We start from the raw sequence: 16556 nt of genomic DNA on the forward strand, positions 1-16556 counted from the left end.
CTGTGATTCTTTGCAATACATTTTTTCCCCAGAACACACTACTATACCCCCCTCCTTCACACCCACCCCATATAAAAACCAAGAAACAAAGCAAGATGAAACACTATCACAAGATGCAGCACGTAAATGATGGGAAGAAAAAAAAAGACCCTAGAGGAAGAAGGATGAAAAGCAGGATATTGGCAAAGGGTGGCAAAGACAAGGGGTTTTCGGAAGCTCTCATGATGGGTACCTTCCATGCAGATCTGACAAGCACAGAATGGTGCCATGAAACTGCCTCCAGCAACGGAATACATTTTCTAGCACATCACAGCAACTGCAATGGCATCAATTCTACTTGCAATCCATGTCCAAACAGAAAAAAAAAAGTTCTCAATGGTCCTATTTCAGCACATCTCAAGGACTAATTAAATCCTCATTACTTTTTTCTAATTATTCCAGAGCTCTGGGATTTTACCGAGCAAGTCTCTGATGATGCATCAGATGAAAAGGGTTAAATAACCTGTGTTGATTTGAAACTCCAGACCTATTCCAGACCTTTAGCATATCATCAGCATTATCATGAATATTTAACTACATACTGCTGTGAAAATTATAATGGGAGAACAATTAAAAGTTTTTTTAATTAATCCTGACCCATATACATTTGCCTTAATAAATAAAGGCTTTTAAAGCATCCCCTTTGTGATAGTGTGTGCCAGAGTAACAGCACGAGACCATTTAATGTTTCCATTAGATTCTGTGTTTTTAGCTGTTCCCTATCTACTATTTTAATCTGAATATGATAAGCCAGGGCATATTTATTTCAAACCAAGAAAAACACTAAGGATGCCAAACAAGAAGGATTTGAGGGACTTCTCTTGGAATATTGGAAAAATGTCTAAACACTTTTCATTAATCTCTAATAAAGGCATCAGTTTTATATTTTATTCTTAATGAAAGATCGTCTTTTTAACCTGTAAAAATATTGAAAAAAATAATTATTATATTATGATAGTGATGTTTGTGGTGATTTCCTTGAACACATCTGGGCTCCTGCACAGCTTTGATTTATTCCATTGGGACTGAATTTCAAGTGTCCTTGAGCTTTTATTGTTTTGTCTTGGTGTCAAAGTTTCCTGCACTGCTGAAAAGAGCATTTCAACTATAGCTGCCTCCCCCACTGTGCCCAGTTTAAGTCTCAGTTATCTGTGAATAAAAAGAATTGTTTGAACAAAATAGTCCTTCTAAATATATGTTGTGTAATTCCACTGAAATGGTGTGATTGAATTAAGGCAGTGTACATCATGGATCCAAACTAGTGTATATCATAAAAAATATGCTGCTGATTCCTTTATGTATCTTGAGCTGGATTAGAGGCAATACCTCTCCTTGATCCAGCTCATATGCACAGAGCGCAGTGAGAGAACTTCTGCTCTTCCCCGACACCCAACTTGCCTGCCATATCTCCGATATCTATGGATGTCCATGTCCTGGATGGAACCATTGATGTGATCCGGTCAATATGCTGGACTATGTGCACAGGCCTTATTTGAATATTATGTCCTCATGTGAACACCTGGGTGTGTGCAAGGCAGACAGGAACTCCAAGTGGAGCAAGGAGAACAGATTGCATTGGAGACAAGTATCACTAAACCAGGCTATAATAATAAAGCACTAACAAGATAAAAAAATTCTAAAAGATCCCATTGGGTTAACCACTCAGTATAGATATTATAGTAACTATTAGAACTAAGAGTGAAAACAAGTTAAATCAAAATAGAAGATCAGGCAGCTCACAGGGGCTTCAGATTAGTCTACTAAACTAGTTGCCTCAATGACTACTGAGAACCTTGTGGCGTACGTTATAAATAGATAGGTTAAACAAGAAGTTATTAACTTTACAGATGTTCTCAATAAGCAAATTAGAAAACTAAGCCCTCAGCAGGCATTAGCCTTAGTAGAGTTATTCTTAATACTTTGTGATGTATGTTGAATTATCTAGGTTGAGAGTCCGCAAGAGATTTCTTTACTTAGGGCCTTCAGGTGGTGTGTTTTGTTGCTACTGTTTGCTGGTGTGTTTTTATGGCTGCTGTTTTATTGTATTTCAATTTATTTTGTCATTGAATCTTTTAATCTTCATATGTTGCCTTGAATACAGCTAAGGACAGAAAAGCATGATATAAGTATCAAAATAAAATAATAAATAAGAGTGTTGTGTTGACTTGACATGAATGCTTTCTCTATAAAAAGCCCACACCCCGAATCTTGTCTAAATTCTCCAGTCCATGGTATATAGGTTTCGGGAAAGGATAAGATAGCAATAGGATAATTAAACAGATGTCAGAGATTACCTTGAGCAGGAAGAACTTTTGGGATTTGAGGGCTACCTCTTCCTTGAAGGGCATGTCTCGTCTTCCTTGTTTGACAAGACTACCAAATAAGAAGTCATTTTGAGTTAAATGGAAGATATGGATCAGGCACATACAACCTTAAAATGGGGATGTATCAGGCAGATAAACACAAAGTTAAGTTTCTACGTATGGCGAGTACAAGGACTACAGCAGAGGTGGGGAACTGTTTTGGGGTGGGAGGATGGATGGTCCCCCACCTAGCCCTCCATGGCCCTGAAGACATCAGGGTGTGTGGCCCTGCCCTTTACATCAGCGTGGAGAGGGATTGGAAAGATGGATATCCCACCTATAGTTTACTCCCTGAAGATGAATTTTTGTAAAAACTGTACTAGTGTCTTCTTTATCTGGTTGCCAACAATGAAAAACATGAAGGGAGCAGCTTGTCCAAATCTCGAAAAAATTGTATCAAGCATATGCATACATTTCCACCATAGACATGAAAACTACACAATATGAAAATCAGTATCTTTGAAGTCTATTTTATTATGGGAGTTATGTACCCTTAGGCTTGAAAACATGAAAAATCCTAAATGGCTGCTGAGCAACCATTGAAAAGAAGATAAATAAAAACAAACGCTTTCAGAATTAAATAAAAGTAAACTGTGGTTTGCATTCAAGAATGGTGAAGTTTAGATCTTACACAGTCAAGCAAATTCCAGAGAGAATCTGACTAACAATATATTGCCGAGCTTTGAGAGTATTGAGGTCTTTTCAATAAATGCATTAGTGGTCTTTTGTTCATGCATTCATTCATTTCTCTGAACAAGGAGAGAAATGTTACACAAAGTGCTAGAAGGAACAAAAACACTGTCTGAAATTGGGGGGTCACTCGGCGTTTTTAGTTGGAAACATTTAGATCGGTAAGTCAAGTGTTTAAATTACTGTAACAGATGCCTGCGGATCGGGTGTCTTCAGGAGGAACGATTTTCTGCTTGGGTTTTTATCAGTAAATGACAAGCACCTTCCCTTTGAGCCCTTGTGCTCTTGCTTCCCCTTTCTAAGTTCAGTGGAAAACAGTTCAGGCAAGCAAAAGAATCAACTAATGTAACAGCCTTTTAAAAAGGTGAAGTTTTCCATTTCAAAGAAGTCTCTAATCAATGACAGGGCACAAAAGGGAATGCATGCATGTTTATATGCGCAATGCTCAGACCTTACAGAAGCTTTGGGGAAACATGTTCTGCAAAATCAATATGACCTCACTGGTTACAAATTTTGTATCTGCTGCATGAAACAAATGGACATTTTTTTAAAACAAGCTAGGTCACAAAGATTAGCCATAATATGACAAGGGCTTCAATAAATATTCTGAATAAAAAGCCAGGTCTGTTGAAGACAAACATCAGAAGAATTTTTTAGAAATAAAACGGCAGCCAGGCCTGTGCCAGAAGAGCAATTTGAAGATTAGAACCTAAATTCTCAAACTGCAGGTTACAATAAATTATTCATCAAAAATAAACCATTTTTATTTGGCCTTGTGATTCAGAGTTGGATGCCTCTCTCTACTGCACTTCATCAGATTCTTCATCAGGCAATGAAGACACTGATGTTCGGCTCCAATCAATGACCTCAGCTGGAAGCATTCCCAAGGGCGGAGAAATGCATAGTGTGAAGAAATGTAAGTCCTGGAACTTGGAGCTGATCAGCAGCAAAGGATCTACTGCTTAATGTAACATGCCACCACCCCTGCACTAAGCCCTGCAGCTCTGCTATGATTTAGGTAGCCAAAACTCCAGCTGAATCCAACGCCACGATTAACTGGCAGTGGGCATTTGGACTTTCTGCACAGGTATTTGGCTTTTGCAAGATGTGAACTCTAGTTGATGGACATTGTCAAATGTGTCAACTCCGGGTGTAATTTGAAAACTAAACCCACTTTTCAGAATACGTTTGCACCCAGTTCTCTGCCACAGTCTTTAGTACATATCAGTAAAGGTAGATTCCAAGGAGGGACAGATTGTCCACATATTATGAACCACCACAGTACAATGGCTAGTATAAGAAACTCTAAGCCACTATGCTTTCCAATTAAAGAGAAGCCTTAATATGTCTCCAAGACACAGCACAAAACAAGTCTGGAACCAGAAGCCTTACAGCTAACAACTATGTGAAAACAAATATGATCATTGAGAACATGGTATCAATGCACATTGAATGCCTCCCTAAATACCTACTTGTGGAAGTTGCCCCAGATAATAGCAGAGGGCATATGACATCTAGTGCCATATATGGTCAAACTGCTGATAAATGACTTTTAAATATATTGTGGAAAATAGAAATTCACAGAATTCACAGCAACAAAGGAAAATGTGTACTATTTTGTGATGACGACTACTCACTCCACTAATACCTTGGTTAACAGACACACTGATGCCTGTAGCTCACTAGCACTTGCCCTGTTAGATGCACACTAAAATTTCCCTCTCCCTAACATTACACTGCTTCCTGGAAACCATGAGATGTGATGCAGATCTAATTTGAAGGTGCATTTTATTCCGTCGTCCACTTTACACCCCCAAGTTCAGCCCACAGCAACACATGTCCACATTAGTGGCCTGCTCTGACGTATATAGGGAAGAGTTCTCATAGCCTCTCTCCTCTTTCACCCTTTAATAGCTGCTAATGTTGATTAGCAATGCACATTTATATGTCAAGGCATGAAACCTTAGTTCTCACTGTGGGATTAAAAGCTCTATTCAAATAAGTTCATTGCTAGCACATTTGAATCTCAGTATGATAGGACCTTGACATGTCTTGAGAAGAGAAGAGCAGGAAACTTGTCATTTCCAGCCTGTTAACCCCACTCTCATTTCTATAAGAAAAGAGATTTTATGGCCTATACTCCAAAGCATAGAAATTCATCAGTGTTTTGAAAACTGTGGGAAAATTGTTGTTTGCAAAGCAGCTAACATTTCTATTCTACAGAGACCAAATTATAAGTCAGATATTTATAAATAATGTTTCCTGTATCCAGATTTTTTTAAAGACCATTAAGAATCCAGCAAGATCTTCTGATAAAGAATGTTTTTAGAACATTAAAGCTTTCTTTTAAACAAAGTTCTTGTAGATACTCCTTTTTATATACTCCTCCCTCAGGAAATAGTTTCATACAGTATTTTGCTGAGAGATTAAATCAAGTGGAATTTCCTTGCTGTAAAAAGCAGATGAACAAATTTTGCCCCTCTCTTCTCAGCCTTTTATACTCAGTGGCTATTCACCCCCCAACACAAACCTCGATCCTGTGGCATCGGGGACTGGCTCAAGGCAGGATGGGAGCTGGATTCCGATTGGCTACCAGGAGTTTGGGATGGCATCTGGCTACCTGGAACACACACAAGAAAGAAAATAAATAACCTACTCTCAATGAAACAAAATATGCAAAAAATATTCTTATAGCCCAATCCTATGCATGTTTACTTGGATAGAAGTGTCCCCCAAATTGTACTGAAAATTACTAAAATATGGTATGTATTTGAAGAGATAATGCAACAGGTTTACCCTTTTAACTTCATTTATTTTTTATTTTTTGCAACCCAAGGAGAAAGCATGCATAAACATATATAACAACAGGCATGCTGAAATGTTCAATTTTGTACTGAGCCTGTTCTCAACCTCACTGACATGATCCAATTTATAGCTGCAAATCTCCTGACACATATTTTTGAGAGGGAGTTTAACAAAATCTAAGCCTGATGAACAGTGGGACTCATCCTGTTGAGCCTGAACTGGCCTCTAGCCAGGAACACATGGACAGGTGCCAACAATAGTACCAAAGATAAATTCCATCTATTCTGTTTGGGGGGAAAAACAGCAACCATCCATTGAATCAGTGGATTTAATGTTTTCTTGGTGTCAAAGTGTAGCACAGCAATAAGACCAATATGTGTATAAAGCCTGTGGAGTGCACTTTGTTATCCAAATAAGAGCTTAATTCATAATTTACATCTGGTAAAAATACAAAACTAGCAAGTAAATTGGCATGGGAAAGAATCCAAGTGAGTGTTTAATCAAAGGAAAATGTGACTTCATAAATGGCATCACAAACAGTATTTCAGATTTACATCTTGACCCGAATACCTGCATAGCTGTGGGCAATGATGCAGACAGGATTGCTTGTATCAACTTAACTATATCGCTACTTCTGTAAGGTGAAACCTCAAACAATGCTAAATGTGTCTTTGAATCCTGTGATTAGGAATGCTGTGATTAGGATCTCTTTTCTCCCACTAACAGGCACTCAATAAATAAAACTTGCTTACAATAATAATAAAACAATACAAACAGCACCCCACCCAAGAGATATGCTTGCATACAAAAGGGCTTCTTGAATGAAGTGGTCTTTGCTTGCCAGTGGAATGACAGCAGAGAGTGATTGAACTTGGCGTCCCTTACCAAGGAGTTCCACAACCAGGGAGCAGCCATTAATAAGGCTCCCTTTTGTGCCAAACATGCCTCTGGAGGCTGAGGTGTCGAAACAAAGGCTTCTCTTGAAGATCTTAAGGCCTGGGCAAGCTCACAAGGGAGAAACTAGTCTTTCAGGTAGACTGACCCCGGGCAATATAGGGCAATATAGTTCATAACCAGCACTTTGAATTCTGCCTGGAGAAACATTGGAAGCCAGTGAAGCTTTTGTACCAAGGGAGTCACTTGCTTCTTTTAGATGAGATGGAATCACACTTTCCATAAAAGGGTGTTCATCACTATCCTTACCCTCTAAAATAAATATATACCATAAACATAAATCTATAGCAAAGATTCAAGCAGTGCTACAGTGCAGAGGGAGAGAAGAGAAGAGAAGCAGGGCTATTCCAGTTACCTAGGGAGGTTGTGGGCTCTCCCACACTAGAGGCATTCAAGAGGCAGCTGGACAACCATCTGTCAGGGATGCTTTAGGGTGGATTCCTGCATTGAGCAGGGGGTTGGACTCGATGGCCTTGTAGGCCCCTTACAACTCTGCTATTCTATGGTTCTATGATTCTATCACCTCCATCAACTGCTACCTAGTGGCAGCCATTCTAACAAGCTAGCTGAATTGTTTCTACCCCAGCTAGTCATTATAAGAACTGTAACCTGAATTTGGCTTTCCTCTTCTTCTCACTCCCCACCCCCAATAATTTATTCCTTGTGTGTCATGACTTAAATGTAGATTGCAAGCTTGAGGGCAGGGACTGTCATGTTACTTATCTTTGTAAACTGCTCTAGGAGCCTTTTTAGCTTAAAGACAGGATATAACTGCTTTGAATAAATAAATAAATAAATAAGCAAGCACAAAACAATCAAAAGGGGAAAATGCATAACTGAAATGAGTATAATTAAAGTAAGTGTGTAACAAAATGAGGCTGCCTACATATTACAGTTACTCCTCCGTTCTTGAATTTATATCAAACTGGTCAACCTGCCCATTTCAGCTATCTTCAAGGCCCCTTTCTACCATTTTGATCAAAAGTGGTTTAGTTAGATTTCCAGTATTCAGCAATTATAATTTTGTCAATAAGCATGTTAATACACGGTCATTTAAATTCAACTTATGCCTCGCTATCTGGTTAGTATTTTATTTTATTATGAAAATGTATATTGTGCCTTTCTCTGCAAAGAAGACCAAGGTGGTTTACAACAGTTGGAAAAATAAATGCAGCAATAATTAATTTAAAATCAAATACAGAAGTAGTGTAACAAAATAAAACCACAGGGATGGAAAGAAAGCATCTCCAGGGATTTAATGGCCCCTTAAAAGCTAGCAATGAGGTGGCCGAATGCACATGCCTGAGAAGGTCATTCCACAGTCTGCTCACCATAATGGGAAACGACTTCTCCCTCATCCTCACCAGCAGAACATCCATCAGCAGTGGGATAACAATAAGAGCCTCAGAAGATGAGCGAAGTTCCCAAACGGTTTTCTATGTAGCTCTATCTTCCAAAGTTCAAATACTGAGGGCATTCCCACCGCAAATGCATTTTTAATATTTCTAATATTGTTGAGATAAAACTGGTATTACGTAATTAAATATAATTATAATTTTTAAAAAAACCAAAAGAGGAAAAACACCTTTGATCTAAATAGTAATCATAGAGGAAATGAATTGCCAGCAATAATATAGCATTTGTCATGTACACAGCATGACAAATTTAAGATGCTTCCAAAGTGTGATGTTAACAGCAGCCCCACAAGTAGGATAGATGCTTTTACAAGCATAACAGAAACTCACAGTAGCCCAGCTTTACTAGTAGTTTCAGATGGCATGAAATACCCAATAAATGTACATTTCTACCAGGACAGTTCCTGGCAGCTAGAAACATTGGTGAACATATATTGTGCTACACAGTGTGTTGTCAACTGTCTTTTTGCAACTGAGTTTGGAAACTCATGTTTAAAAAATAAGCTTTAAAATCCAAGGTTCTCATGAATGTATCAAATGCTTCAACAAAATATATTTTGACGGTGACCAGACAGCTAGGTTTTCGCAGGCTTATTTTAACATGAAAATGTATTCAACTCAAGAGTGGAAGACCGCTAGCAACTGAAATACACTGAAAAACGCTGAGAGGGACTTGAATCCAAGCACCACCAGCAGCATAAATATCTACTCTTAAAACCTGGAGGTCCTCTGGAAATCTTTTAATGGCTTCATGTTTGGGCTGGTGTTTTGAGGGCTAAAAGTAAAATGGTATTCGCAGATAGTTTCAGTTTTCATTTATGTGGGGTTAAGGATAAATTACTCTGTGTTTATGAATAATGCCTCTATTTCACAAAGACTATGTACTTCATCACAACCATTCATTTAAATGGTGTATATGTGGGGAGTGGGGGCTAGGTTTAGCTTCATTTTAATCCACACTGAGCCTACAAAACTGAGCAGGTTATAAATCCAAATAAGTAATTAAAAGATAGTCTTTAAAAAACAAACAAAATATCCATGCAATCTTTCAGGAATACAAAATACGGACAAGCATTCCAAAGAACTTTATATATTCCAAAAACATTTATACAATCAAACAGTACATATGCATATCTACTCCCAGGAAAGTGAGTATACGAAGTAGCCTAAGAAGTAGCCTATTTATTACAGAAGAATTAACACACGTATCTTACATGTGTACCTTTCCCCCCCTGTGACTAATAATAGCCCATTTTCAAACTCATTAGACTTGAGGCAAAGAAGTTAAAAATAAAACCTACAAAGCCTACTTCTCTATGGCAAACAACTGAACCCTCAACTATAATACAGTTTGGAAACTATGTTAGTGACAATGATATAAATGGCAGATAAACCAAATGAATGCCATGTATTTCCAAAGGCAAACGCAAGATTTCAATGTTTCCCTTTAAAAAACAATAAGATAAAACATTTAATTTGTTTTAGCATATTAAAAATGTTCCCTTTCGCAGAGTTGAGGGGACAATCTCACGTTAAGTTCTATGCAAGAGTACTTTTGTCTGTGGAAGTCAGAGCATGATGATGAGTCTTCTCTCAAAGCTATTCTAAACTGTCACTATGAGTCTGGGGCCAAGTATAAATAGCTGCAAAGGCCTATATCTTTCTTTTGCTCCATCCGTTGCATCATTTTAAAGTAATTAGCCAACTGTTTTTGCAGCTGACTTTCAGGGAAAGATGCTAGAATGATATGCAATATAAGGAAACATAAGCTATAACTGTAAAATTGCTTGAAGTAACTGGCAATTTGCTTGAAGTAACTGGCAATTTGGAGATAAATTATGTGATCCGAAACTCCTGGTGGACAAAATCTATTGGAAAGTATTCAATGGATCATTTAGTCCAAACCCATGCGCTAGGGCAGGATATCCTAGGACCTCTACCTTGGATATCTAAACTTTTATTGAAAACATCCAAGCTAGAGTAATACATTCTCTCTCAAAAACAGCACAATCCTGTGCATGTTTACTCAGAAGTAAGTTCTACTGTGCTCAATGGAGCTCCTGCATAAGATTGCACTCCGTTGCCTGTTCCACTGCAGAACCACAGTCAGATTTTCCTTATTTTTTATCCTACATCTATCTTGCTTATCAGAAGTCAACAACATTCAATACTGTAATATTATGAGAGGTTCCAACAAAATTCTTCACTTCCACAGTTTGGAAACCTTTGACTAGAGGCAATGACTGACTATAAGACAATGACCTAGTTTGCACATAATGCTAACCCACGGTTTATTCAATCCATGGTTAACCCATGGTTTGTTGCCCTCTGGGCAATTGTCTACCAGGGTTTCTCTGGTAGATGATTGAACAATCCATGATTTATTTTCTCAATCCCTGGGTTGTTTACTTCCCACCTCCTTTGCCTGTTCTCTCCCTGTATTCCAAATGCCACTGCGACACTATAGGCATGTAGAGTGGCTTTTTTTTTTAACCCCTCTTGTCTGCTGCCCCTGTAGTCTGACAAAACAACCAATGTACAATCAATAGTTCTGGGTTCACATGTTACAACCCAGAGTTTAAAGAACTCAAAGTCTATGTTTCTGATGGTTTTTTAAATTTTGTATACTTTTTTAATGTTTACTGTTTTTAACTGTTGTAAACTGCCCAGAGGGCTTCGGCTGTGGGGCGGTATATAAATGTAATAAATAAAGTACACAACCCAACAACAAACCCTGGGTTTTACTTTTTGGGTTGTTCATGGTTAACAAAACATGGTTTGTTAGCACAACTGTGTTTGCACAGCACAGCAACCCAGAATTCAATAACCCATACCATGGATTAGCATTATGTGCAACCCCAGCCATATGTTTTGCTGCTATGAAATCTTTCATACCCATGGGCATTTCTCCAAAGCAACTTAAGAACGAGCAAGACACATCAAAACAAAATACTAACTTTATTTTTCAATGAGATGTAGCAATACATTATAATTCTACATCATAATGAATACAGGACAGATTCAGTGATTCCAGACTATAAACAAACAGTAATTTCTGGTTAACAGATGGCACAAAGTTTCATCCTGTGTATGCCTGAAGCACTGCCATCAGACAGTATATTTCAAGGAAACCTGAGAAATGCTTCCCAAAAAGATATCACATACTGTACTAAGATGGGAAAGTACAAATAGCTAGATGAGGGTACCCAGATTCATGATAATTTAGTCCCTTTGACTTTCATTGGACTATGTTGGCTTAAATCCAATTTTTGTGGCTCACGCTACAAAAGAGGCAGGCAGAGAGGCATTGCTGGAAAGACCTTGAATTGAAATTCTCTGACAGGATTCAATAGCACTCTTCCGCAGCACTGAATAACTTCAAAACAAATTTATGTAGCTCCATTTTTACACCACAGATTGCAGATTATAATGTGTACAAATTTACATTGTATTGAGCTTTTTTATCTCCAAAATGTATATAATTTCCTTATAAATTGTCAGCAAAACTTAATCCAATTTCTCCAGACATTAAGAAAATGATAGGTTTTGACTAAAGAACACTTTTATCTGTGTGCAAGGGCTTGCACATGCATACTGGACTTTAAAAAGCATGTTTTGGGGCTTTCTAGTCCCCTAAAAAAAAAAAGCCGACAGAAAGCTCTGGTGTGGGCTGGTCCATGAAGTCACGAAGAGTCGGAAGCGACTGAACGAATAAACAACAAGTCCCCTAAAAACAAATAATGGTTTTGAAAGCTTCACAGACTTTTAAAGTGGTTTTGGGGCAGTGCAGGTGGAAGGTGGAGTTACTTGAAGAAAATGGAGTGATCAAAGCATATAACAACAAATTGGACAACATATAATTTACATTTTTGACTTAGGTAAAAGGAGTCAAATAAGTGAGTACTGGCCATGCACCCAAATTGTACACATATATCTGAGATCTGGGAACTTCCTCTATGGTGCAGAAACCATAACCTATCATACTACACAGAATAATTTGTGATTAACAATAAAGTATTATGTTTACTTTCAAAGAATAGGGACAAAGATAATTTGCTTTGTGTGTGTCTGTGGCATCATAGCACTTCCACAGCGTAAATGTGTGAACAAGTGCCTAGGTAACAAACTGCAATGGAAGGCAGTTGCAATCAGCAAGCACATATTCATCATTATTATTACCATTGTTACATACAATGGAGAAAGCTACTGGCAATCTTTACAGCCCAATGCAACAAAATAGAGCTTTTCACAATACTGATCTTGCTCTGCCATTTTTGTATAGCCATGGTTGTACCATAGTAAGTTATCTACTAAATGAGGTAATCACTACTGTACGTTTTTATGAGTTAAAAATATACCACAAGGAATAAAATATTAGGCAATGATCACAAATATTATACAATAGTTAACATGTAGATCTTGGTAATATGGATGTCAGTCAAATCAACTGCACTGTGTGCAAGCCATAATGTCCTCTATATGTTATGTGAAATGGAAGCCTCATAACATTTTTTTATGAAAAACAGGTTCGTTCTGCTGCTTGTACAATAGAAGGTCCTTAAATTTAACTATCTGTTCATATTTGTTGGGATAATGCCTAAAAGATAAGCTCAACATTAACCATGATTGCATCACAAGTAATATTTTATTACTTTTTTAAAAAAGTTGGTAGCCTTCCAACAGCTATGCCCTCCATCACCATTGTCTGAATTCTCTGCTTACTAGCAAAGACCCTAAAAAATGCTTCTTGCAAGTACCAAATGGTTTTTCTTTTCTCCCAAGAAGCGCCACTAAAATCAATTTTTGCCATTTCACCTTATGGGAGAAAACATCTTTTATCTAGAAGTTGAGATAAATGTTGTAACTAAACTAGAGCTAACAGCCAGTGAAATATTTTGCTTTGTTCATTAAATGGTACTGGTTTTAGTCATTCTAAGTCCAGTAGGCTTTCTGATACAAACTCTTAATATTTGTCCAAACAGTCATCCCCTTTACATGTTCTTCTACTGATAACTGTTGAGGAGGCAGCAAAGGATAGTATCCAATTCAACACTACAGCTAACATAAACTACATTGCACTGAGGTAAGCAATCTCTAGCACAACACCAATGGCACTTGCTCCCATGACAGGTTTTTACAGTAGTGATAGTATCACATTGGATACTGCCCACAGTCTACTGCCCACTGTTGTTTAGTATGCCACTTCTGTTATCTTAGTCAAGAATGCCTCAATTAAGAGATAGATCTCCATGACTGGACATAAAATATCTCTGTGTTCCTCTTCTCAGTCTTTGTAATTAATTACTAAAAAATACTTGATTTTTTTTTTAAAAAATACTTAAATTCCACTGCAGGCCCTTTGTTTTTACAAAATCTGCTCTGGAGGTTTGAGGAATGCTCTGAAACAGCATGGAAGTCAGTGCAGAGGATTGCACAGGGAAGGAGGAATTGGTTTTCCCTCCTTCTGCCTCCCCTTCTCCCCTACTGAATTAAAAGCACTTCAAAGTGAAAGAGGGAAATGCAGGATCCAAGCCTTTGCTAATTTATTTAATAAAAACTTACATTCCAAATTCTACCATAACTGTCCTGCCCTCTCCCAAACAGAGCATCAAAGTTCATTATGTCAACACACCTACGCTTGCATTTGTGTGTGAAAGCATGAAAATAGATGTTATTTTAGGAAATTCAACTCTGTGATTCTGAGAGAATGAATATCATGAGAATGCTGGCCTGGATGTATCCAAATCTGCACAATGAACTGTGTTGCAAGCATTCATTCATGAAGCCACATCTTTTGCCCTTCCTTTAATTCCACTGAAGAGCCAAATGGATAGATTTTCCCTTGACAGTGTTTTACTGCTCACCTGGAACTAAGCCTGGGACCTTGATAATTACAATGCATTACACACAGACTAAACAGCCTTCTAAGGGCCAGATTACACCTTGGCTGATTGGTGTCATAGAGACAATACAATGCGGTCATAAACCCTGTGAAATTGGCCATTTAAGCTGTGTTTATGGTTGCTTTGTGTGCTGATAGATCTGGAATAGAAATGCCACTTGCTGTGTAAAAACAATTGCTATATATCAAAAATATAAGCCTTGAGCAAGTTTTTCCATTGTTTGTCTATCTAGCACAATGTGACCTCAATCTCATTTGGGCTTCTAGATATTTTTAAAATACACCAAATTAAAGCCCATTCCCAAGAGTTTAAAGTATTAATCTATTCCACATTCAACCTACACTTTATTTTAGAGTAGGAGTTGGAGTGGGAAGTAGATGCCTGCATTTTCTTAAGCAGTACGATGTGCATTGTCTGCAATAGCAGCTTGTGCTCTGGCCACAATTACTCAACTGGAGGGAAAAGCAAAGAAAAGTGTAATTTTCTTTTTCCTTCAAGATGCTAGAAGAGATGCAGCTTTTTAATTTCATTCTAGAAATGGTGACAGGGCAGAAATGCTAAGTCTTGCTCTATATTGGGCTGCCTTTGCAAAGTGTTCAGAAATGTCAGCTTGTTCAGAATTGCTAGACCATTGTTTGGGACTGGTTATAGGCAATGTGTGACTCCCGCGTTATAACAGCTTCACTGACTACCACTTTAAAGGCCTGGTTATGACCTACAAAACTCTACACCACTTGGGACCAACCAGGTTATTTGAAAGGCCGTGTTCTCACACACGAGCTTTTCCAGAGGTTTAGGCGCTTTGAAAGAGGCCCTTCTTCCTGTCCTGCCAACACCTACAGTGCCTTGCATAAGTATTTACTCCCCCCCTCCTTTGACTTGTCTACATTTGGTTGTGTTACAGCCTGAAATTAAAATGGAGTTAATTGGCATGTTTATCATTTGTTTTATACAATATAGTTAACACTTTGAAGGTGCAAAATATTTTTATTGTGTCACAAAAGTTAAGTACACAAAAACAAACTGAAATTTGGTGGTTGTGTTAGTATTCACCCAGAGTCAATTTTTGGCAGAAGCACTTTTAGCAGCAATTACAGCAGTGAGTCTTTTGGGGTAAGTCTCTACCAGCTTTGTGCATCTGGAGCCTGCCCATTTTTCTTGGCAAAATTTCTCAAGCTCTGTCAGGTTGGATGGGGACCACTGGTGAACAGAAACTTTTAGGTCTTGCCACGGATTCTCAACTGGATTGAGGTCTAGGCTTCGGCTGGGCCATTCTAAGACATTCAGGTTCTTGTTTTTAAACCACTCCAGTGTAACTTTGGCTGTGTGTTTAGGGTCATTGCCCTGCTGGAAGGTGAACCTCCGTAGCAGTCCAGGTCCCTTGCAGACTGAAACAGGTTTTCCTCTAGAATTGCTCTGTACTTGGCTCCATCCATCTTGCCTTCAATCCTGACCAGCTTCCAAGTCCCTGCCAATGAAAAACATCCCCATACCATGATGCTGCCACTACCACCATGCTTCACCATGGGGATGGTGTTCTCAGGGCAATGAGCAGTATTGGCTTTGTGCCATACATAGCATTTTGTGCTAAGGCCAAAAAGTTCTATTTAGGTCTCCTCAGACCAGAGAACCTTTTCCACATGTTTGCTGTTTCTCCTACATGCCTTTTGGCAAAATCCAAACAGGATTTAATATGAGTTTTATTCAGCAATGGCTTTCTTTTTGCTACTCTTCCAAAAAGTCCAGCTTTGTGGAGCATCTGGATGAGAGTTGTCCAATGGACAATTTCTCCCATCTAAGCTGTGGATCTCTGCAGCTCCTTCAGAATTACCCTTGGCGTCTTTCTTGGTTGCTTCTCTGACTAATGCCCCGTGATTGTGCCATATTCTTTCCATCTTGTAATAATGAATTTAATGGTGCTCCGGGGGATAGTCATAGTTTGGGATATTTATTTTTATATTCCAACCGTGATTGGTGAATCTCCAGAACTTTATTCCAGACCTGTATTGATAGCTCCTTGGTCTTCATGATGCTATTTGTTTAGATATGCTCTATAACAAATTCTGGGGCCTTCCAGAAACAGATGTATTTTATCTGAGATCATGTGACACTTGAATTGCACACAGGTGGACTCCACTCAACTAATTACATGACTTCTGAAAGCAGATGGTTGCACCAGAACTTATTTAGGGGTGTCACAGAACTGGGGTGAATACTTATGTGGCAGAAATGGTTGCATAGGTAAAAGACTTATGGTAGCTAAAACAAAAGCATTCTGATGGTAGTTATGCTAGCTATCTGCCTTTATAGTACTTAAAGTTCATGACCTGTATGTCTTCTGCTATAACTCAATCAATAGGTGTTGCCCTCATGTGAGCAGAAAAACA

At 38.3% G+C, this 16556-nt stretch overlaps 1 protein-coding gene across 5 annotated transcripts in view; it reads right to left on the reverse strand.

Moving 5' to 3' along the window:
* Positions 1-16556, reverse strand: part of ARID1B (AT-rich interaction domain 1B) — a 433853-nt gene that overhangs the window by 118052 nt on the left and 299245 nt on the right. For all 5 annotated transcript variants that reach the window (XM_063124513.1, XM_063124512.1, XM_063124510.1 and 2 more), the window contains exon 7: positions 5623-5712. In XM_063124513.1, coding sequence (XP_062980583.1) covers positions 5623-5712 — 90 coding nt within the window. The remainder of the gene's footprint in view (positions 1-5622; positions 5713-16556) is intronic.

Source organism: Elgaria multicarinata, chromosome 4 (assembly GCF_023053635.1).
Source record: "Elgaria multicarinata webbii isolate HBS135686 ecotype San Diego chromosome 4, rElgMul1.1.pri, whole genome shotgun sequence".
In the NCBI taxonomy this organism is placed as follows: domain Eukaryota; kingdom Metazoa; phylum Chordata; class Lepidosauria; order Squamata; family Anguidae; genus Elgaria; species Elgaria multicarinata.